This window comes from Orycteropus afer, unplaced genomic scaffold, assembly GCF_000298275.1.
Source record: "Orycteropus afer afer isolate SDZICR_OR568_19922 unplaced genomic scaffold, OryAfe1.0 scaffold00017, whole genome shotgun sequence".
NCBI classification, from domain to species: domain Eukaryota; kingdom Metazoa; phylum Chordata; class Mammalia; order Tubulidentata; family Orycteropodidae; genus Orycteropus; species Orycteropus afer.
The window spans coordinates 8,865,300-8,890,743 of NW_006921604.1; the positions used below are offsets into that span (position 1 = coordinate 8,865,300).

At 35.6% G+C, this 25,444-nt stretch overlaps 1 protein-coding gene across 1 annotated transcript in view; it reads right to left on the reverse strand.

The window, feature by feature from the left end:
• The window catches only part of MGAT4A (alpha-1,3-mannosyl-glycoprotein 4-beta-N-acetylglucosaminyltransferase A), a 173,290-nt gene that overhangs the window by 29,024 nt on the left and 118,822 nt on the right, over positions 1–25,444 (reverse strand). The window contains exons 7-11 of the mRNA XM_007959460.2: positions 15,840–15,915; positions 11,687–11,801; positions 10,460–10,590; positions 6,948–7,055; positions 6,629–6,822 (exon numbers count right to left, since the gene is read on the reverse strand). Of these exons, the coding sequence (XP_007957651.1) occupies positions 6,629–6,822; positions 6,948–7,055; positions 10,460–10,590; positions 11,687–11,801; positions 15,840–15,915 (624 nt within the window). The remainder of the gene's footprint in view (positions 1–6,628; positions 6,823–6,947; positions 7,056–10,459; positions 10,591–11,686; positions 11,802–15,839; positions 15,916–25,444) is intronic.

A 25,444-nucleotide genomic window follows, 5' to 3' on the forward strand; every position in this document is an offset into this window, starting at 1 on the left:
GTTTTCTATGCACAGGATTATATCATTAGCAAATAGGAAAAGTTTTATTTCTTCCTTACCAACTTGATGCCACTGATTTCCCTTTCTTGCCTTACTGCCCTGGCTAGGATTTCCAATACAATGTTGAATAGAAGTGACAGAGGGCATCCTTGCCTGGTTCCTGTTTGGAAAGGGAATGGTTCAATCTCTCTCCATTGAGAACAATGTTGGCTGTTGGTTTTGCATATACACCCTTTATTATGTTGAGGAATTTCCCTCTATTCCTATTTTGCTGCGAGTTTTTTTTTTTTTTTTTTAAATAAGGAATGGGTGTTGGATTTTATCAAATGCCTTCTCTGCATCAATTGATATGATCATATGGTTCTTTTCCCTTGTTTTATTTATGCGATGGATGATGTTGATTGCTTTTCTAATGGTGAATCATCCCATTCTTGAGTACCTGGTATGAATCTCACTTGGTCATAATGTATTATTTTTCTGATATGTTGTTGGAGTCTATTGGCTAGGATTTTGTTGAACATTTTTGCATCTATATTCAGGAGGAATATTGGTCTGTAATTTTCCTTTTTAACAATATCTTTGCCTGGTTTGGGTATTAAGGTTATGCTTGCTTCATAAAATGAATTTGGGAGAATTCCGTCCTTTTGTATGTTCTGAAACGGTTTGAGTAGGATTGCTGTCAGTTCTTCTCTTGAATGTTCAGTAGAATTCTCCAGTGAAACCGTCTGGGCCAGGGCTTTTTTTGTTGGTAATTTTTTAATGACCTGTTCAATTTCTTCTTTTGTTATGGGTCTGTTCAACTTTTCCACCTCAGTCTGTGTTAGTTTAGGTAAGTAGTATGTTTATAGATATCTATTTTTTCTAAATTTTCAAATTTGTTGGAGTACAGTTCTTCATAGTATCTTGATATTATCCTTTTTATTTCAGTTGGTTCTGCTGTAATGTCACCCAATTCATCTCTTATTCATGTTATCTGTATTCTCTCCCTCTTTTCCTTTGTTAAATTTGCCAGTGGCTTATCAATTTTATTAATCCTTTCAAAGAACCTACTTCTAGTCTTGCTGATTTTTTCTACTGTCTATTTTCTATTTCATTGATTTCTGCTCAAATCTTTATTATTTTCTTTCTTCTGGTGACTGTAGGCTTTTTTTGCTGCTCTTTTCTAATTGTTGGAGATTTTGGGTTAAGGGGTTGATTTTGGTTCTTTCTTTTCTGTTGTGTACATTTATTGCTGTGTTCCAAAGATTTTGGTATGTTGTGTTTTCATTCTCATTCGATTCAAGGAATTTTTTCATTTCATTTTTTATTTCTTCTATTACCCACCCATTTTCTTTTCTTTTGTTCTTTTTTATTGTGATTTGGGTGAAGATTTACAAAGCAAATTCACTTTCCATACAGGAGTTCACATATACTTTGTCTCATGTCATTGACCACAGTTTACCACAATGCAACAGCTCCCCTCCCACTTCCTCCCCATAGTTACCTCTTCCTAGTGTCCATCCCTCCATACTCTCCTGCCCCCTGAGCTGTCTCCCTGTGCATAAGCAGCCCTTCTTTCTCCCATGATTGTTCTATCCAAGGTGTGTATTTACTTGAGGTAAATGTTTAACTCACATGCCTGTATTTTGTTTGGCTGGAAACCACAAGTGTGAGTTCAATTCCAGACCTAAAGGGCAGTTCGGGGCCATAGTCTCAGTGGTTCCACCAGGCTCTATCGGACCAGCAAACCTGGTCCCCACTTTTTTTTTTTCCCCCTCCAAATGATTTTAGGTTTTGTTCCACATTGTTCTTCCTCTCTATCAAGGATCTCCTACATAGATCCCCTTCCAAGTACCCACCCATTTTCAAGGAGGGTGTCAGTTTCCACATGTTTGCTGTTTTTCCACTGATCTTCCCATTGTTGATTTCTAATTTTATAACATTGTGATCTGAGAAAATGTTTTGCGGTATTTCATTGTGTTTAAATTTACAGGAAATTATAGGAAACCAGTAAGTCTGATTGCCAAGTGCTATATATTTGATGAAGGAGCTCTGGTAGCATAGTGCCTAAGGCACTTGACTGCTAACCAGAAGGCTGGCAGTTCAAACCCACCAGCCACTCCTCGGAAGGAAGGTTGGGCAATCCTACTTCCATAGTGATACTGCCTCGGAAACCCAAGGAGGGGTCGCTATGAGTCGGGGCTGACTCAACGGCAAATAAAAACAATATATTTGATGAAGGGAGGTATAATTACTTGCGGTACTGTAGTGGGGCTAAGATTAAGGGAAATAATATAGCTGCTGAAGATACTGCCAATAGTTAGGCATTTAATGGTTCTCATGAGGAATAGGTTGTTTTCATTAATTATCATTAGGGCAGGGAATCGGGGTTGCCCGAGTAGGGCAAAGAAGATGATCTGGGTATTTTATACAGCTGTTATGGATGTTGCAATCAGGGTGATTTCTAGGGCTCAGGCATTGGTATAGGACCTACTTGCGGCTTCGATGATTAGGTCTTTGGAATAGAAGCCTATGACGAAAAGTATGCCGATTACTGAAAGACTTCTCACGATTAGTGAAGAGGTTGTGAATTTTATGCTTTGTGGCTGAACATATGGTCTATCCTGGAGAATGTTCCATGTGAACTGGAAAAGAATGTATATTGTGCTGTTGTTGGGTGAAGTGCTCTGAAGATGTCAATGAGGTCAAGTTGGTGGATTGTATTGTTTAGTTCTTTTGTGTCTTTGTTGAATTTCTTTCCAGTTGTTCTCTCTTTCATTGAAACTGTAACTGTGGAGTCATCTGTTTGTCTTTTCAATTCTGTGAAAGTCTGATTTATGTATTTTGGGGCTCTTTCATTGGGTCCATAGATATTTATTATGGTTATGTCCTCTTGATCCATCGATCCTTTAATCATTAGATGATGTCCTTCCTTGTTTCTTATGGTGGTTTTTGTCTTAAAGTCAATTTTATCAGAAATTAATATTGCCACTCCTGCTCTTTTATGGTTGCCATTTGCTTGGCATATCTTTTTCCAACCTTTGATTTTTAGTCTATTTTTGTCTTTCTCTCTAAAGTGTGTCTCTTGTAGACAGCATATCAATGGGTTATGTTTTCTTATCCAGTCTGCAACTCTCCGTCTCTTGAGTAGAGTATTTAATCCATTGACATTCAGTGTAATTATCGAGAAGTATGAATTTGTTGCTGTCATTTTGTTATGTGATTTTTCATGGAGTTAGTGATTTCTTTGTTCCATATAATTTTCTATGTTGAGCTTGTTTTGTTTATATATCATGTTGTCACTTCCTTCATTGCTATTGTTTTAGTATTTGATGAATATTTGTGCTCATCCTCTTTTTTATTTTGATGTGAAGGTTTATCATTTTTCTTTGAGGTTACCTTGTGATTTATAATTTTCTTCCCAAGTTTAGAATAGTCCTTTCTATCTTGCAATTGTCTTGACTTCCTCACCACTTAAAAGTTCTGTAACTACATAATTTATTCCCTCTTTTTAGTGTGTAGTCGATCTCATTTGCCAATTGATGTCTCTCTTTCCCTGTTCACAATCCTGTAAGCTTATTTACTTTGGATACTTTCATAACTGGGTTTTTTCTGGGTTATGTTATCATGTATATTAATGGCAGGTTGCTGTTTGCTGTTGTTGGTTCTCTGTCCAAAGGACTCCCTTTAGCATCTCTTGTAAGGCTGGTCTGTTTTAACAAATTCTCTTAATTTTTGCTTATCTGGAAATGTCCTAATTTTACCATCATATTTGTGGGACAATTTTCCTGGGTATATAATTCTTGGTTGGAACTTTTTTTCTTTCAGGTTTTATATATACTCTCCAATTGCCTTTTTGCCTGCATGGTTTCTGCCAAGAAATCAGAGCTTAGCCTTATAGGTTGCCCTTTGTAGGTAACTTTTCATTTTTCCTATACTACTTTCAGGATTCTTGTCTTTCGTTTTGGTGAGTTTGATGATGACATGTCTTTGTGATTTTCTTTTGGGATTCGTTAAAAAAAGAAGAAAAAAAAACTCACTGACCTAAAGTCGAATTTGACTCATAGCGACGCCCCCCCCCCCTTGGGTTTCTGAGGTGGTATCAATATGGAAGTAGATTGTCCAACCTTCCTTCTGAGGAGTGGCTGGTGGGTTTGAACCACCAGCCTTCTGCTTAGCAGCCAAATGCCTTAGGCACCATGCCACCAGAGCCCCTTGAATGGATATATTTTCGTCTTTCATCATATCAAGAAAATTCTGTTCCAACAAATCATCCACTATTTTCTCTGTGGTTTTATTTATCTCTTTCTGTTCTAGAATTCTCATTACATGTAGATTATTTCTTTTGATGGTATCCCACATGAACCTTAGGCTTTCTTCATTTTGTTTTGATCTTTTTTTCTGACTGATCCTTTCCAAAGAAGTATTGAGGTATTTGTCTTCAATCTCACTAATTCTGTCTTCCACTGATTTATTTCTACTCCTTTGCCCATTCAATGTGTTATCTATTTCTGAGAATTTAGTATTAATCTTCTGGATTTCTATCTGTAGATTTTGTATCATTTCTAATTTTTCATTTATTTTGTCATTTTCTTCTTGTATTGTCTTCCAAAATTGTTCCAGGGTTTTCTCTGTGTTTTCCTCAATTTTGTCAGTGTTTTCCTGGATCTGTCTCTCAATCCATTGAAGGTAACTAAATATAATTCTTTTGAATTCCTTATCAGGGTGTTCCAATACAGCTTCTTCCTCAGGGATGTGTTCTGGGTGTGTGTCTTGCTTCTACTGTGTTATCTTGCTTCTTTGTGTGGACTGTGATGGTCTGTTGTCTCTGAGACACTGTGATGTTTTTATTTATATTTAATTGGTGATTGTACATTGGAGCAATTCACCCAAGATTTTAGTTTTCTTTTGATGTTATCTGAGTAAGCAGGGTACTGTGTTCCTCTATTTGATCGTTGGCAGCACTTATTTCCTGTCTCCTTTCCAGTTGTCAGCCTCCTGTATGTTTGTGCTGTCTTTGGCAAGCAGAGCCTATTCTTAAGTCCCTGGAATCTGAATGAGAATGCTGTCACTTTAAATATCCAAAATGGCTGCTGCTTGTAAACATTCAAAATGGCTTCACTCTCTAGACAGCTGTCCACAGTTCAGTTCTTCTCCTTCTCTGTGGTTTCTCTTTTTAGTCATCAGCCACCAGCGCAGTTGTCCATGCAACCCTTGGTGAGCAGGGCCTATTTTTAGGTTAATTCTCAAGTCCTAACACCACTTGGAAATATTCAGGCTGTCAGTGCCATCAGGATAACTGACAGTCCTCAACTCCATTTGTCTCATAACTCACTGTTTTCATTCAGGTTCTTCTACTAGTTGGTGTTTAATCCACTTTCTTTAAAAGTTCAGGGCTGCAGGATTATCTTCTGTATCTGTGTCAACTGGTTTCTCTTTTCTTTGTTAAAGATGATCTGTGTAGCTTGTCTGCCTATTCTGCCATCCTATCAGAAGTCCTATGTCATTATTTTTTAAAACTGATCACAGCATTCCAAACTGCTTACAAAAACCATCACTTACTTAGCCAAATGTTTACTAATAGACCTTGATGTTGTTTCAAATTCTATGATGACTCTTTAAGTGTGATAAACAATACCTCAACATGCACAGTATTACTGTACACTGTGAAAATGAACATTAAATAATAACAAAGTAAATATTATCTATTTATCCAAATATAAATGTGTTATATTACATTTGATATTACCATTGCTTAAAATATTTTCACCACTTAAAATTTCTCTGAAAGTTCTTATGTTGGTATATGTCTTGGTGTGTGTTTTCACCACAATAAAAGTGAATTAAAAAAAGAAAACTTCTTTGGAATCACTTTAGAGTAAAAAAAGAAAATCAGTGACATTATGTTTAATTTGACCACATTAAATGAATTATTCAAAAAGATTTTTGGAATATTCAAAAATCAAATTGCCCTCACACAAAGCCATATTATTTAACAGTCATGATTCCTTCAATTTTTCCTCAGTCTTAAGTGTGCTCCACAGGCCTTCTATTCTGGGGATTACATTTAAGTATGCCATTGACAGGCTGTGGAGCACACTTAGGACTGAGGAAAAGTTGAAGGAATCATGACTTTAAATAAAAAAACATGGAGAAAGAAGTCTTAAGTTTGAAAAATGCGTATAAATGCTGAAAAAGATATAAGGGTTGTAATATTCCTCTATGATATACTAAAAATAATCCAGTATTTGCAAAACTACTGACTAGGAACAGTTGTATTTTCTCAAATTATCATTTCAAACAAATTGCTGGGTTAATCAACTAGCTCTCAGTTAAAACTTAAGGAATATTCTAGAATAAAGACATGAAAACGAATTTGAGATTTCTGAGGGAGTGTTCTACATAAAACATTTTAGAAGTTACACTAAATATAAGCTTAGAAAAACCAACAGAATCTATCAAACATGGTAACTAATGCTTATATTAACTCACCCATTCTATTACTAAGTTACATTGAATGTAATTTATAACCCAGCAATTTTGGACCACAGTTTCCTCACATCTGTTACACCCAAAAATTGTATCATAAATCACACTATGAACAAGAGGTTTAAATTCCAAGGCCAAATATATTTCAATAATCACCAACCTTTCTACATTGACTGGCTTATCAAATTTAAATAAGATGTAGTCTCCAGATATTGGAGTGATAGCCCAGAAGAAATCCTCCCCCATATAAGTTTTCTCCAGTGTATGTCCTTGGTAGACCTTCATGGAAGTAGATACTTCTGCGGGTGGGTTTACATGGATTTTAAGAAGTAAAGGTTTCATGTAATCTTTATCCTAGGAGAAAAGACATGTATGATATTAAACAATCTATAGCTTTTTACACTTAAGAGGAAGAGCAATAACTATACACTAAACAACAAATTATATACCCATGAGGAAAATAAAGTTAAATCACCAACCGTTAGTTTCTGAATTTTTCCTGACAGTGAAGAATGAAGTCCAACATGCTGGAAAAGGGAAGGTCTAAAGCGAATTCGCAGATTTGCTTTCTGTCTATCACAGTGTTTCTAAGTATTTAAAAAAAAAAAAGTTATTGTTACATAATAAAGTGAAATTTCATCTCACCTGAAAAAATTAAGTCCTTTAGAAAAATAATGAAAAAAAAAGCAACTTCAGCTCATAATTCTAAGCCATGTGTTTCTTATGTTCCTCTCTGAGGCATTAATAGATTTGCTACCTACTTGACAAAGAGACAAAGGAGCTCTGGAGGTATAGTGGTTAAAGCATTTGGCTGCTAACCAGAATTCTGGTGGTTCAAACCCACCAGCCACCCTGTGAGAGGAAGATGAGGCAGTCTGCTTTCGTGAAGATTTACAACCTTGGAAACCTAATGGGGGTTGCCATGAGCTGGAATTGACACAATAGCAGTGAGGTTGAGTTTTCTGGTTGACAAACAGACATGATCAGAAGATTAAAAATGAGTACATCAAAGTATAATATAAAAGAATTAACTTCAACCATTCTTCAAGGTATGTTAATATAGATATGACTTTTAATATTAAAATGCACAAAGAGTTATTAAAAAGATAGGAAAAGAAAAAAAAAAAAAAAAGATGTAAACTAGGACCTGGGAGGGGAAGAATAGTAAAAAAAAAAAAAAAGATAGGAAAAGGTGTGGGCTGAGGACCACGGTCACAAGGGACACCAAGTTCAATTAGCATAACACTATATGAAAACATTGTTCCATATCGTACTTTGGAAGTAGCGACTGAGATCTTAAAAGCTTGCAAGCAGCCATCTAGATGCAACAATGGGTCTCTCCTTGTCCAGATCAAAGAAGAATGAAGAAAACCAAAGACGCATGGAAACAATTAGTCAAAGGGACTGGTACACCATACGATCCTCAGCCTATATTAACTATGAGACCAGAAGAACTAGATGGTGCCCGGCTACCAATGTCAACCACTCAGAGGGGGATCTATGTAGGTGATCCTGGATAGAGTGGGAGAACAATGTGGAACAAAATTCAAAATCATGAAAAAAAAAAAAAAAAGGACTAGATTTGTTGGTCTGATAGAGCCTGGTGGAACCTATGAGACTATGGCCCCTCGCTGCCCTTCAGGGCTAGAATTAAACTCACTTCTGTGGCTTCCAGCCAAACAAAAGACAGGCATATGAGCTGAACATTTACATTAGATAGATATACTCCTTGGAGAGAACAATCATGGGAGAATAGAAGGGCTGTGTATGCACAGGGAGACAGTTCAGGGGGCAGGAGTGCAAGGAAGGGATGGACACAGGGAAGAGGTAACTATGGGGAAAAACTGGGAGGGGAGCTGTTGCACTGTGGGAAATTGCAGTCATGCCATGTATAAAGTGTATGTGAGCTGCTGTATGGAAAGTGAATTTGCTCTGTAAAGTTTCACCCAAATCACAATGAAAATTAAACAAAACAAAACACTATGTTGAGTGAAACAAGCCTGTCACAAAAAGACAAATATTACATGATCCCACTTATATGAAATAGGCAAATAATTATAGATCAAAATGTATTAGTGGTTACCAGAGTAGCCAGAAAGAGTGGTTACTGGGAAGAGGAAGGGAAAGGAAATGTACTTAGGGGGCACTGAGTTTAAGTGTGGTGAAATAATCTGGGAAAGGACAGTGGTAATTTTCACATAACATGATGAACGTAATTGTCATTGAATTGGACATGTAAAAATTGCATAATTGGCAAATGTTTTTTCATGTACTTTTTACCATAATTGAAAAACAAAACAAAACCATGGACTAAGGAAGAGTGAAGGAAAAGATAAAATTGCCCAAAGGATTAAATAAAAATTTATGAAGGATTTATAGGGTTTTCACAGTTTTAATTTTACTATCAGAGTTTTACCACCTCATGTGCTGATTTTAGAACCTAACTACACATTAGATAAAACTGCACATTATCAATTAAATTCAAGTGTGCTGTAGGAGGGTAAAGATGGCATTAACTTCTTTGTCTCCTATATTAAAAATTCCTGTAAATATCAACAATAGGACTTTAAAAATGAGATGCTCAAATCAATTTATATGTTCAGTTGTTGCTGCAAAGTAGATACTTTAAAATTTTACTATCTCCCAAGATTTGCTCCAACAAAGTGGTTTCTCTCTTTTTCTTTTTGGTGAAAATACACAGAACAAGGTTACTCTTTCTTTAAAACAAGAAGACTGCAATTATAGCTTATAGACACCAGATGGCAGTGTCTAAAAAATTAATTGGCAAGTAGGCTAATCAACCTATTCTTCAAAATATAAGATCATGAAGTCAAACTAAATGTTTATTTGTTACAATGAATGTTAACTCACCTTTTAATGACATGCTTACAATAAATATTTAGTTCTTATTCCTTATAAGTATCTGTATTCTTATTTTGTTTATACTTACACTAAATAAACTAAACATTATATTTATTTCAGAGATGCAATTCAAATTGGACAAGGAAAACATATCTTATTACTTCTTACAATAAGATTTCTATGGAAATAACAATATTTGGAAAATCAAAGCTGAAAAACTCATTGTAGTCAAGTTGCTCCCAAGTCTTAAAGACCCTATGTTGTTGTTGTTGTTATGTGCCGTCGAGTCGGCCCTGACTCATAGCGACCCCTCCTTGGGTTTCTGAGGCAGTATCACTACGGAAGTAGGATTGCCCAACCTTCCCTATAGGACAGAGAATTTCTCTACAGGGTTTCCAAGGCTATAAATCTTTATGGAAGCAGACCACAACATTTTTCTCCTGCTGAGTGGCTGCTGGGTTCAAATCATCAACTCTTCAGTTAGCAGCTGAGTGCTTCCACCACTGTGACATCAGAGCTCAATAATTAAAGCAAAAATCATAATTTACTTACTTGCTTGCTCACCATTATTCTAAAATTAAGCACATTAGTATGAACATTGGCTTCTTATAAGTAATATAATATACTAAAAGGCACAGTTTTTTACTTGCCCTTGTTTTTGTATAAAATATTATTTCTATTTTATTCCTTATTTCCAGACGTGCTGGGGTCTAATATTGTTCCCAAAGTATTTGGGTGGGGGGTGGGGAAGAGTTGACAGAGAATAAAAAAAACAAACTGAAAGAACACCTCAAAGAAGATAGATGTGATCAACACCTCTATCCAACAGTAATGAAATAGCAGAGCCTAAAGGCATAATAAACTTTTATCAGTGATTTAAATAAAGATCATTGTAAAGCAACAGGCTTCCTTGAATTACAAAATTTTTTACTGCTATTTAAAAGTCGCTAATATAAAAATTTTTTATCAGTTCAAGAAAGATGGCAGGCAATTTAAACTTTCAGTGGAAACACTGAACACTGTTCTCCTAGAACTGCCTATTTAATTGTCTCTTCACAAAATTGCCTCAATAAAAGTCACTTACATGAAATATAGAAGCCACTTCCACCCCCATGAAAAATTAACTTACTGCATCTTTTTCAGGGTTGCAGACTTTCACCCAGAGAATATGGTCTAAAAGCCAATCAATGGGTTTCTCCTTATAAAACATAAATATGAATTCTACAATCAGAGTGAGGTCTGGTGCTTGAAACATTTTACCTGAAAAGATATTCCATGTCAATAGCTGTAATAAGGAAAAAAAGTATCAAAACAATTTAAATAAGTGAAATTTACACTAAGCGTATGCTTTTACCTAAAAATTATCATGACGTTTTCCCACTTGTATTATAAACAAACAAACTTTCTTTAGCTAAATACTCTTTTGAGTTACTATGTGGGTATAAATGGATATACTAAACTTCTGACTTTTTCTATTACAAAATCTATCACACAGCCACTGGCTCAAAAGATTAAAAAACCAAGTCAGAGATTTTTTTTCCTTCACGTCTCATTAAGATTCTCTCCATAAAAGAGAAACATGAATGGTTAAGATAAATAATTTTTAACTAAATCAATAAATGCAAAAAACAAGGATCCTAATTCTGTCTTCCTTGAAATCTTTACAAGGTGCTTTTTGACTTTTTAAATAAGTTTTGCATTAAAGGATCAACAAAGTCAAAGGTCTAGTCTCTAATACTTAAATTTTTAAAATGCTATAGGAAGTGGAATGTTGTCCTTGAGTGTTTTTAAAAAAATCCATAAATTTCCTTAAATTCTTCATCTTTAAATATATTCTTCTTGGGTGGCTAATTTAGAAAGTTTAATGAAAACAAATTAAAATGAACACCTCAACTAGTCAAAAAAAAATGAATAAAAAGTTAATCACTGACTGAGAACTTCATGCATTACATGAAAATGTCAGGAACACCATTACTGTGGTACTTTTTTTAAAAGACTCAAATCTTGTAATACCATTGGGCTATAAAAGAAGAACTGGTGATAATAGAGAATAAACCAAACATGTGCACTAGAATCACAGCTGTCATTGTGTACACATAAGAAGCCAGTAGAGCTACCCTGTGGAATCTTAGAATAGATATTAGAAAATTAGAAATCTCAAAACTCTTTTCAGGGCTGACTTTCATCATTTTATACAAGAAAGTTCACCTATGTTAAATCTTCTTGAAAGCAATCAGTCAATCTTTTTAATCTACATAGAAAAAAGATAATTTTAGAGTAAAAGAAAAATTAGTTTAAGATTTTGAAAAAGTCAAAATTACTTAGAAAAGCAGATGAATCAGATACTTGCTCTTACCAATGAAGCCCAGCTGGGAAAACTCTAAAATCATCCACTCCTCAGAAGAAAGTTGAAGTGCAAAATTTTTTATAGTATTAAAGTAATTCTGTTTGACAATAATATCATCTTCAAGCTAAAGGAAATTGAACAATCATATTAATAAATAAGAAACAGAAGGGGAGATTTAAAAGGGTATTGTAACTGAAAAACTCAAGATTTTATAAAGAAAATACTAGTTGATGCAAACATAAAAATAAGTATTATTAAAAGAAAATGAGGAGAATAAAATGGAAAACATGCACAGCATGTCAACTAAACTACCCCTTTACTGTGGGAAATAACAATGCCCCTTCATCAATTATTCCTTCTTGGTCTTTTTATGCTGCCCACTATCCTTTTTCTTTCCAAAAGACAACAATTTTTATAGGCTTTAAGCACTTTCTGCTTTTGAGGTACAACATGTACCAAGTCCAAGAGAAGATCAAAGAAAAAGGAAGCAGCTTTCTCTTTTCACCCTCTTTCTCGCTAGTTGTTAAAAGTTGGATGTGTACCATTTGATACCTTCTGTATGCACGTACAGTATATACAGACCTTTACATAAGGTTCTTATATCCCTTTTTATTTTAATAAAAGAAGGATCATACTACAAAACTGTTTTTTTTCCTGTTAATATGATCAATATTTTTCCAGGTTAATATATATTTAAATTGTCTTTTTAATAGATATATAATATTCCATTACATAGATATACTATAATTCAATTTTTCTCTGCTCATGTTGTATCCTCTTCTTGTCATATGAACAATGGCACAATTGTTGTTGCCAGTGCTAACTCCAACTCACAGTGATCCTGTGTACAATGAAACACTGCCTGGTCCTGTGCCATCCTCACTATCCTTGCTATGACTGAGCCCATCATTGCAGCCACTGTGTCAATCCATCTCATGGAGGGTCTTCCCCTTTTTCACTAATCCTCCACTTTACCAAGCATAATATCCTTCTCCAGTGAATGGTCCCTTCTGACAACATGACTGAAGTAGGTGAGAAAAAATCTGGCCATTCTCTCTTCCAAGGAACGTTCCAGCTTTTCTTCTTCCAGGACAGATTTGTTCATTCTTCTGGCAGCCCCTGGTATTTTCAGTATTCTTCACCAACACCACAATTCAAAGGCATCAACTCTTCTTCAGTCTTCTGCCTTCATTGTCCAGCTTTCACACATATGAGGCAACTGAATATCTATGGCTTGGGTTAGGAGCACCTTAGTCTTCCAAGAGACACTGTGGCTCCTTAACACTTCAAAGAGGTCTTTTGCAGCAGATTTGCCTGGTGCACTATGATATCTGATTTCTTGACTGCTGTTTCCATGGTGTTGATTGTGGATCTAAATAAAATGAAATCTCTAACAACCTCAATGCATAGTATTTTATGGTATGGACTTTCCTCAGTTTCACCATTCACTTGTTGGAGGACATTTGGGTTGCTTCCAGTTTTAGGCTATTATGAATAAAGCTGTTACGAACATTCATGCACAAGTTTTTGAATGAACATACGTGCTTCTCTAACATGAGTATTTTGTCATGGCAAAAGCTACTCTGAATAATCTAACTTATCTCTCATTAGGATTTCCTAGTTTACAGAGGGAAGTAAAAAAGATACAAAATACTATTTTTGTAGTATGTGAATATAGTATAAGAAAGAGGAGGAATATTATACATACACACATATAACACACACACACACATATACAGATATATGTGAACATGTATCAAGATTAAAAAAAAAAAAAAACCCAATGCAGTGGTGTCAATTCTGGCTCTTACCAACCCTGTAGGATAGGGCAGAACTGTCCCATAGGGTTTTCAAGGCTGTAATCTTTACAGAAGCAGACTGCCATAACTTTCTTTCACAGAGCTGCTAGTGGGTTCAAACTGACAACGTCTGGCCTAGCAGCTGAGCACTTAACCGCTGTATCACCAGGGCTTCTTAAACATACATATATATCTATAAATATTCAAAACTAGCATTAAATTGAGGATTTTTCAGGCTAATGTGTTTTCCCCACCAGTATTTTGTAGATCATAAATATAGAACAATTCTGTCTTTTCTGAGTTGTAATTTTAGGGCAGATATGATAATTTAAGAATGTTCACCAGCTTCATCTTTGTAACAATGAAAAACTGGAAGCAATCTAAATGATCAAAATAAGGTTGTTATGGTATCTGGAAAATGGTACTTCAAGGAGTAATTAAAAATTATACTAATCTGTATTTCCTGGCACATTAAGATGTCTATAATGAGAGAGGCAACAGCAAAGCAGATTATAAGACAGTATGCTTTTGTTGTTGTTATTTGCCATTGAGTCAGACCCAACTCAGCGACCCCTCCCTTGGGTTTCCAAGGCGGTATCACTATGGAAGTAGATTGCCCAACCTTCCTTCTGAGGAGTGGCTGGTGGATTTGAACCGCCAGCCTTCTGGTTAGCAGTCAAGTGTCTTAGGCAGGTAGTATGATCTTGTAAATGTAAAAACGTCTGGATTAAATGAATAAATAAGTGAAAAGAACAAACTGTAAAGAACAATGCTTGACACATGGTAGGCATGCAGTAAATATTAGTTTATATTTGCTGCTATTGTTGTAATATCTGACATACTGATCTCACTCAGGAAAAGTTGTTCCTACCATCCTCTTTCTTAACCCCATTCCTTTCTTAATTTCCTATACATTTATTTACTCTTCCAGTACTCCATAAAAAAGGCTTTCCGGTTCTACTAACTCTCTTTTTGAAGAGAAATTTGGAACAAATTTTAAAAGCAATCTAATTACATCTTAAAATCATTCTCTATGTAAAGTTTTTTACCATAATGTCAGTTATTTATATATTGGCCCTAGAAAAGAACAGCGAAGTTCAGCTAAAAAATATCTGGTATGTGTTAAAATAAAGTGTTTTTCTTATTATTTTAAAATTAAAATAAGACTCTTCTTCAATATTTAAAGGAAATACATTATCTAAATCTCAGATATTGTATTTTTACATGCAAAACTTTTATACTGTTTAGTCGCTGTTATACACTCTAAAATTAATGCTTAAATTCAACATGTAAATTTTCTATCCTGTGAACCAAGGAAGGAAATATTGGTAGTTTGAATCTACCCAATGTCACCATGAAAGAAAGGCCTGGCAATATACTTCCTTAAGATTACATGGCACTGAAAACCCCATAGAGTGCATGCTACTCTGAATCACATAAGGTCACTGTAAGTTGGAATTGACTCAAAGGCAATAGGTTTATTTGCAGATTTTGTGTGTGTGTGTGTGTGTGTGTGTTGTGTGTAGGTTGCCTTAGGTAAAATGTCAAAGGAGGCAAAGTCTCGTCATGGTATTTGTCTTCCCCTGTAATACTATGTTTTTTTTTTTTTCCCCTCTCTCTAACCCCCACCTGACTCAGGGACCCAGTGCTTTTTCTTGCCACCTCTAATTAACAATCTTTCAGGAAAGATCAGATAAACTTTTTACAATAAACTGTAATAACTGATAGGCTTAATATAGTATACATCTCAGGGATATCTGCATTTTGAACAAGGGATAAAGACCTTCTTTGTTTAAAGAAAGGAAAGCTGTTGTGCACTGAGCTAGCTTAAAAACTATAATGCTATGTAATAATTCTACATGTATAGTGTTATGGCTATGCTACTAAAAATTGTACCTTTAGAACTAAACCTCAGTTTTATATGATTGTCAATGTAAGTGTAGTTTTATCATGCTATTTTTAAAAAACAAATCATTACCCTATTATAAGACCATTAAAAGATTGTAAAGAAATCTATCTTTAAAATTTGGCAAATAATTATATACCAGTTCTTTTTAACAGTTGAATGAGGGAAAATGACAGAGAAGATGGAGGAATAAAAGGAAAGGGAAGGAGATAAATGACCTGACTGCTGTCACATCACTAAGTGGAGAGCTGGTATTCTTGCTAACCCAGAGCATGGAGCCTCAAGCCCACATTTTCAACTACTATGATGGATCCTCTTGCGCTCTGATACGCACTTGTGATCTTCTAGCTCTTAGAGGGTTTATGCTTTCAAAAGTTTCCTATTTCAATGAAAATATATTCTTGATACTACATTTTTCTTTAAAAGTGAAAAGCATTAAAAGAAAACCCACACTTACCTGAATATAATATATGCCCTTTTCCTGAGCATACATCATTAGAAAACAATAATCTAAGTTTTGTTTTGTTCTCCATCTGAAATAAAAGTTTTCGAAAAACAAGTTAGAAATCAGACTCAAATTTAGTAAAATTAGATGTATAAGCCTCAAGTATTTCTATTACATATTGTATGTGTATATACACTACATATATGTTGAGCACAGAGTCAAAGAGGTTGCATTTTTCCTCTCATGAAGCCTTTATCTAAAAATATTCCCTCAGAACACCAATCCTCAAGATGTCCTGAGAAAAAAAGGAGTCTAACATCATGTAAATCTAGGGAACACAATATATATATTCTCCTCATGGAGACTAACAATGAACATTAGAATATTAAGGACACTGAAACATCTAGCAGTAAAGATATTTGTTGAAAAAAAATTTAATCTAACATTTTTCAACTTCTTTGACTACAGACTCTATTTTCATTAACTTCTTAACGTATCTTGGAACTAGTGCTTCAACGATACACAGGATCAGTGCTTGGGTGGTTAGGACTGTGCCTTGCATACAGGTAGAGATTAAAAAATACATACAGAATGCTAAAAAAAAGAGAATAACATTGTATTAAAATTTACAATATGAAGTCCTTTCAGTGAATTCCTAGCAGTCTACAGAAACACACTGATTAATGTTGAACAAGAGAGGTGGATGAAAAAGCCAGCTTAGAAAAACTTAATAAATTAAAAGCTTTAAATCATACTAAATAGGACTGCTGGCAACATGGAAAAATAGGCAGACAAGCTACCCAGACCCTCTACAAAAAAGAAACGAGAAACCAAATGAAACAGATACAGATGACAATCTTAGAACTCTGAACTTCGAAGGAAAGGATAAAGAAGTGGATCGAATTCCAACTAGAAGAAGAAAATGAATGAGAACAGTAAACAAGCAGATAAACAGAGCTGTGAACTGTCAACTGGCTTGACAGTGTGGCCATTTTGGATTTTTGCAAGCAGCTTTCCAGTTGAGGCAGCAACCTGAAAATCAGTTCCCGTTTGCCGAGAACCGCACAGGCACCCACACTGGTAGCTGGAGACCAGAAATGTTCACTATTCACCATATTCCCCACGTCCTCACAATGATCAGAGGTGTGGCCATCCCCCAACTCCACCCACCCAGACCAACAGGAATTCGATCCCAGAATAGGCATTCACCTCTGGACAGGCAGAAACACTTTCTGGGACAAAGCTCCCTGCTCCCAGCCACCTTTTGAGCTGGGAGGAACTTCTCCTAGGACCAGGACCCTGATCCTAGTTGCCCTTTGGGATAGCAGGAACTTCTTCTGGGTCCAGGCACTCTGCCCCAACCACCTTGTGGGCCAGCAAGAACTTCTGGGACCAGGCACCTGCTTCCAGTTGCCTTTTGGGATGACAAAAGAACTCCTTCAGGGACCAGGCAACCCGCCTGTTGGACCAACAGGAACTCCTTCTGGGATCAAATGCCCTACCCCCTACCTACTTTCTAGGCCAGCAGGAATTCCTTCTGTAACCAGGTACCTTGCCACTAGCCACCTTTTGGGCTCATAAGAACTGCTTTTGGAAGCAGATGCCCTGTCCCTCACCAGATGCTCAGCCATCAGAAATACCAGAATAGTGTCCTGCCTCTTCAATTTTCTCCTGTCATTTTTAAAATTTTCTTTCCATTCCTTTTTCTTCTCTTGTTTTTCTTGTTCTTTTTCCCTTTTCATTTTTTCTCATCCCTTGTTTTTCTTTTCTTATTTACTATTCTCTGTCTCTTATTCTCACTTCTTTTTTCTACCTCCCTAGATTTTGGTGTTTTCCTTATTATCCTTTTCCTTTTCATTTATTTTTTTCTCTTTTTGTGGTTCTTGTTTGTTTGTGTTTCGTGTTCTTTGTTTCTTTTATCTTACTCATTATTTTCTTTCTGTTGTATTGTTTGTATTTTTTGTTCTTTGTGTGTGTGTATTTTTGTTTTTTTTGTGTGCCAACTAGCAAGAGTTAGCAACCGTGTCCACCAATATATAACAACTTGGAAACATCCTGCACTTCCACCATCTACCTCTGCACGAACTTTTCAATGACAATGGCCAACAACCAGCCTAACCTGCCCTCAACTACTTTACATGAACAGCTAACAAAGATCTGTGCACCCATTCTCATCCTCTATCACATCCACCAAGAGACAGCTGGTGAGTGTCTGTGCTGCCAATAGAGCAAACAGATTAGCATACCAACCACATTCATTTGGACATATTTAAAAAAAAAAAAAAAAACCTGGGCAAAACACAACATACCATCACCAATTAAATACAAATACAACAACAATACAGTGTCTTGGAGACAAAAGACAATCTCAGTTCACACAAATAAGCAAGTAGTACAAACAAGGGACAAAAATGCAGAGCTGGAAAGCCTCCCTGAGGAAGAAATGGAATTGGAACTACCTGCCAAGGAATTCAAAAGAATTATATTTAAATATCTTCAACAGATTGAGAGACAGATCAATGAAAAACACTGAAAATCAAGGAAAACAAAGACAAAACTCTAGAAGAATATAGGAAATAAACACAAGAACTGGAAAAATTAGAAACCATGCAGAAACAGCCAATAGAAATCCAGAAGATTAATAGTAAGATTTCAGAGAGATAACCCATTGAAAGGACAAAGGAATAGACTTGAATTAATGGAAGACAGAATTAGCAAGAATCTCTCAATACTATTTCATTAGAAGAACAATCAGAAAAAACAAATGGAAAAAAATGAAGAAAGCCTAAAATTTGCATGAGACACCATCAAAATGAGTAACTTATGTGTGACTGGAATTCCCAAACAGGAAGAAACAGTAACAACAACAAACAAACAAAAACAGAAAGAAAACTGTCAAAGACTTGTTGGAAAACAACTTCCATAATATGATGAAAGATGGGAAAATATACATTAAAGAAGTTGAACAAACCCCAAACAGAACAGACTCCAAAAGAAAATTACCAAGACAAATACCATAATCAAACTTTTCAGAACCAAAGACAAAGAAAGAATCCTGAAAGCAGCTCAAGAAAAATGAAAAGTTACCTACAAAAAGGCAACCAATAAGACTAAGCTTTGATTTCTGAGCAGAAATCACATATGTAAAAATACGATATATAAAGTTGCCAACCAAGAATTATGTACCCAGCAAATTTGTCCCTCAATTATGATGGCAAAATTAGGACGTTTCCAGATAAGCAGAAATTAAGGGAATTTGTAAAAGCCAGGTCAGCCATACAAGAAATGCTAAAGGAGTCCTTCGGAAACAGAACCAACAATGACAGAAAACAAACAGATTAACACACATGACAACATGACACATAAACCAATCCAGATATGGAAGTATCCAAAGTAAAATAAACCTAGAAGATTGAAAACAGGGAACCATAAACGTCAATTTGTAAGTGAGAACAAGTACAAAACAAAAAGAGGGAATAAATAGTGTAGTTACAAAGCATCCAAATGGAGAGGAAGTCAAGACAATTTCAAGATAGAATGGACTGTATTAAACATGGGAAGAAAATAATAAATTACAGGGTGACCTCAAAAAAATTAATACACCTTCTTATCAAAATAAAAGAGGAAAGTAATAAATACAAAGGAAATGAAAATTCATAAACAAAATGAGCTCAGTACACAAAATTGTATATAATAAATGAGCAGCAGCATAAAAAACACACATAACAAAATGACAGCAATAAATCCACATTTGTCAATAATTACACTGAATGTGAATGGCTTAAATGGATCAGTCAAGAGACAGAGAGTTGCAGAAAAAATGACCCATCAATAATATGCTGTCTACAAGAGACATGCCCTAGTCACAAAGACAAAAAAAAAAAAAAAAAAAAAATATACCAAACAAATGGCAATCAAAATAGAGCAGGAGTGGCAATATTAATTTCTGCAAAATAGTCTTTAAGGCAAAAAACAGCATAAGAGACAAGAAGGACATTATGTAATGATTAAAGAGTCAATGGAAAATGAGGATATAACCATAATAAATATTTATGCACCAATGAAAGAGCATCAAAATACATAAATCAAACTTTAACAGAATTGAAAAGAAAAATAGACAACTCCACAATAATAGTAGGAGACTTTAATATATCACCTATGAAGGTCAGAACAGAAGAACTAAACACAATCAACCAACTTAGCTCTTAGACATATACAGAACACTCCACCCAACAACAGCAAAATATACATTCTTTTCCCACACACATGGAACATTCTCCAGTATAGATCATATATTAGGCCACAAAATAAGACTCAATAAATTTAAAAACATCAAAATACTGCAAAGCATCTCAACATTATAAAATCAGATCACAACACTATAAAATTAGAAATCAACATTAGGAACATCAAGGAAAAAAAAAAATCAAACACATGAAAACTGAACACCACCTGGCTTAAAAACTACTGTATAATAGAAGAAATAAAAAATGAAATTTAAGAATTCCTTGAATCAAATGGGAATTAAAGTACAACATACCAAAATCTTTGGGACAGCAATAGCAGTGCTCAGAAGGAAATTTATAGCAATAAACACACATCAAAAAAAAAAAGAAGAAGAAAAAGCCAAAATCAACACTTTAACACAACATCTCTAATAATTAGCAAAAGATCCATAAAATAAGCCAACAGTTACCAGAAGAAAAGAAATAATTAAGGTTTTACTAGAAATAAATGAAACAGAAAACAATAGAATCAAAAAGACTAGAAACTGATTCTTTGAAGGACTAATTAAGTCAACATACCACTGGAAAATCTAACAATGGAAAAAGAGAAGATGTAAATAACATGAATTATAATGAAATGTGCAATGTCACAACAGAACCAACTGAAATAAAATCTCAGGATACCATGAGGAACTGTACCCAACACATTTGTAAACCTAGAAGAAATGGGTATTTCAGATATTTATATACTTATATACATATAGATAGATATTTATAAATATTCAGATATTTATAAATATACTTACTACCTAAACTAATACAGATTAAGGTTGAAAATTTGAATAGACCCTTAACAAAAAAAGAAATTGAACACTTCATTTAAAAAAAAAAAAGTCTTGGCCCACCATTGTCACAGGGGACATCAAGTTCAATTGGCATAACATACTACACAAAATGTGTTCCACCTCCTACTTTGGTGAGTAGTGACTGAGATCTTAAAAGCCTGCAAGCTGCCATGTAGATGCAATGATGGGTCTCTCCTTGTCCAGAGCAAAGAAGAATGAAGAAAACCAAAGATTCATGGAAACAATTAGTCCTCACAACTGGTACACCATGAGATCCTCAGCCTACATGACTATGAGACCAGAAGAACTAGATGGTGTCCAGCTACCACTGTCAACCACTCGGAGGGGAATCTATGTAGGAGATCCTGGATAGAGAGGGAGAACAATGTGGAACAAAACTCAAAATCATTTGGGAAAAAAAAGGAGCGGGATCAGGTTTGATGGTCTGATAGAGCCTGATGGAACCACTGAGACTATGGTCCCTAGCTGCCCTTCAGGTCTGGAATTGAACCCGCACTTGTGGCTTCCAGCCAAACAAAAGACAGGCATATGAGTTGAACATTTACCTGAGGTAGATACACTCCTTGGAGAGAACAATCATGGGAAAAAGAAGGGCTGTTTATTCACAGGGAGACAGTTCAGGGGGCAGGGGTGCATGGAGGGATGGACACAGGGAAGAGGTAACTATGGGAAGGAAGTGGGAGGGGAGCTGTTGCCTTGGGGTAAATTGTAGTCAATGTTATGAGACAACGTGTGTGTGAATTGCTGTATGGAAAGTGAATTTGCTCTGTAAATTGTCACCCAAATCACAATTAAAAAAAAAAAAAAAAGTATAAATAAATAAATAAAACTCCATCCAAACAAACAAACAAACCCCCAGACAGTTTCAATTGCAAATTGTACCAAGCATCCAGAGAATAGAACAGGAGAGGATACTCCTGAATTCATTTTATGAAGTAGACACAACCCTGACACCAAAGACAAGCAAAACACCACTGAAAAAGAAAATTATAGACCAATATACCTTACAAACATAGATGCAAAAAATCTCAACAAAATCCTAGCCAACAGAATCCAACACTGTATCAAGAAAATAATACATCATGAACAAGGTGGGATTTATGCCAGGTATGCAAGGATGGTTCCACATTAGAAAAACAATCAATATAATCTACTACATAAATAAAACAAAGGAAAAGAACTACATGATCATATCAATCAATGCAAAAAAGGCATTTGACAAAATCCAACACCCATTCCTGACAAAAACACGGAATAAAATAGGACTCAAAGAGAAATTCCTCCACACAATTAAGGGTATATATACAACATCAACGCTATGAGTCGGGGCCGACTCGATGGCAAATAACAACAACAACAACATACAACATCAACAGCCCACATTATTCTCAATGGAGAAAGACTGAAAGCATTCCCCTTGTTAATGGAGAGCAGACAAGGATGCCTGTATCACCACTCATACTCAACATTGTATTAGAAGTAGTAGCCAGAGCGATAAGGCAAGAAAGGGAAAGAAAGAGCATCCAAACTGGAAAAGAAGAAGTAAAACTAACTATTTTAAGATGATATGATTCTATACATAGAAAATTCTAGAGACTCAACAAGAAAACTATTGAATCTAATAGAAATAGCTGCAGCTTGTGAGATCAACACATAAAAATCAGTTGGATTCTGCTGCATGAACAAAGAGAAGTATGAAAAGGAAATAACCTAATTAGTACCATTTACAATAGCAACCCAAAAGATGAAGTACTTAGGAATAAATCTAATCAAAGACCCAAAAGACCTGTACAAAGAAAACTACAAAACACTACTATAAGGAACCTATAAGAGACCTACATAAATGGAAGAATATACCATGCTCAAAGATAGGAAGACTTATGATGAAAAGGTCAATACTACTCCAAGTGATATACAGACAGAATGCAACCCTGATCCAAATTCCATCATCATTCTTTAAATAGATGGAAAAACTAATCATCAATTTTGTATTGAAAGGAAGACCCCAGGAAAGTAAAGCACTACTAAAGAAGAAGAAGAAGAAAGTAGGAGGGCTCACACTTCCTGATCTCAAAACCTACTGCACAGCCATGGTAATTATAACCTATTACTGGTACAATGACAGACACATAGATCGATGGAAAAGAACTGAGAACCCAGAAGTAAATCCATACACCTATGAAAAGCTGATCTTTGAAAAAGGGCTAAAACTCATTAAATGGGGAAGAGAGAGTCTCTTTAACAAATGGTGCTAGGAAAATTGGATATCATTTGCAGAAAAATGAAACAGGACCCTTATCTCACATCATGTACAAAAATGAATGCAAGTTGCATTCAGTACCTGATAAACCCTAAAACTATAAAGACCATCAAAGAAAAAAACCAGGACAAACTTAGGGGCCCTAATACATGATGGCATAAAAATACTATCAAACATGAGTAAAAACACACAAACACCAAAAGACAGAAGAGATGACTAGGACCTTCTAAAAATTAGACACTTATGTGCATCAAAATATTTCACCAAAAGAGTAAAAAGAGAACCCACAGAGTGGGGAGAAGTTTTGACAATGACATATCAGAAAAGGAGCTGATCTCTAAAATTTATAGAAAACTTGAACATCTCAACAACAAAAAGACAAATAATCCAATTTAAAAATGAGCAGAGGGCATGAACAGACACTTCACCAAAGAAGACATTCAGGCAGTCAACAAATCCATGAAGAAATGCTCATGATCATGAGCCATTTACAAAAGAACAACCCAATACCATTGACTCCATTCCAACTGATAGCAACCATACAGACAGAGTAGAAGAACTCCCCCATATGGTTATAAATCTTTACAGAAGCAGACTGCCTCATCTTTCTCCTGCAGACAGCTGGTAAGTTTGGACCATCGAACTTTTGGTTAGCAGCCCAATACTTTAATCACAGCACCACCAGAGCTCCTCTGCCATTAGACAGATGCAAATAAAAACAACAGCGACATATCATCTCACCACAGCACTAACAGCAAAGTTCAAAAGAACACAAAACAACAAATGCTGGCAAGGGTGTGAGGAGAATGGAACCCTCATACATTGCCTGGTGGAACTGTAAAATGGTGCAACCGCTGTGGAAAACAGAATGGCACTTCCTTAAAAAGCTAGAAAAGAAATATCATGTGAGCCAGCAATCCCACTACTAGGTATATAGCATAGAGAAATAAGAGCTGTGACACAAATAGATATACGCACATCATGTTCATTGCACTCTGACACACAATAGCAAAAAAGATGGAAACAACCTAAATACCCATCAATAGATGAATGGATTAAAAAAAAAAAAAAACTACGGCAAATACACACAATGGAATACTATGCAACGTTAAAGAACAATGAATCTTCAAAACTTCCCATAATATGGATGAACCTAGAGGACATTATGCTGAGTGAAATAAGTCAATCATCAATGTTTCTATAAGTGTATTTGTACGATCTGTAAAAATTTCCAGGTATGCAGTAGAGCTGATAAGGGACAAGGTTGTAGTCACTTCTTGGCCACAGCCAGCTACCCCGAGGGATCGAGCAGCTGGACCTATGGGCTCGGGACCATGACCCCAGGGGACATCAAGCTAAATTGGCATAACATACTACACAAAAACATTGTTCTACATCCTACTTTGGTGAGTAGCGACTGGGATCTTTTAAAGCTTTTAAGCTTGCAAATGGCCATCTAGATGCAACGATGGGTCTCTCCTTGCCCAGAGCAAAGAAGGATGAAAAAAACCAAAGACACGTGGAAACAATTAGTCCAAGGGACTAACTGGTACACCATGTAATCCTCAGCCTATATGACTATGGGACCAGAAGAACTAGATGGTGCCTGGCTACCACTGTCAACCACTTAGAGAGGGATCTATGTAGCAGACCCTGGATAGAGTGGACGAACAATGTGGAACAAAACTCAAAATTATAAAAAACAAAAGGGGCCAGGTTTGCTGGTCTGATAGAGCCTGGTGGAACCCCTAAAACTATGGCCCCTACCTGACCTTCAGATCTGGAATTGAACCCACTCCTATGGCTTCCAGACAAACAAAAGACAGGCATATGAACTGATCATTGGAGAGATCAATCATGGGAGAATAGAAAGGCTGTATATGCACAGGGAGACAGCTTGGGAGGGCAGGAGTGCATGGGAGGGAAGGACACAGGGAAAAGAAAGTAGGAACAGAGCTGCTGCATTGTGGGAAACTGTAGTCAATGTCACGAGACAAAGTGTATGTGAACTGCTGTATGGAAAATGAATTTGCTCTGTAAACCTTTCACTCAAATCACAAAATAAAAAGAAATTTTTTAGGTTGGAAAAAGATATATCAAGCAAATGGCAACTGTAAGAGAGCAGAAGTGGCAATATTAATTTCTGATCAAATTGACTTTAAGACAAAAACCACCATATGAGACAAAGAAGGACATTATATAATGATTAAAGGATCAATTGAACATGAAGATATAACCATAATAAATATCTATGGACTCAATGAA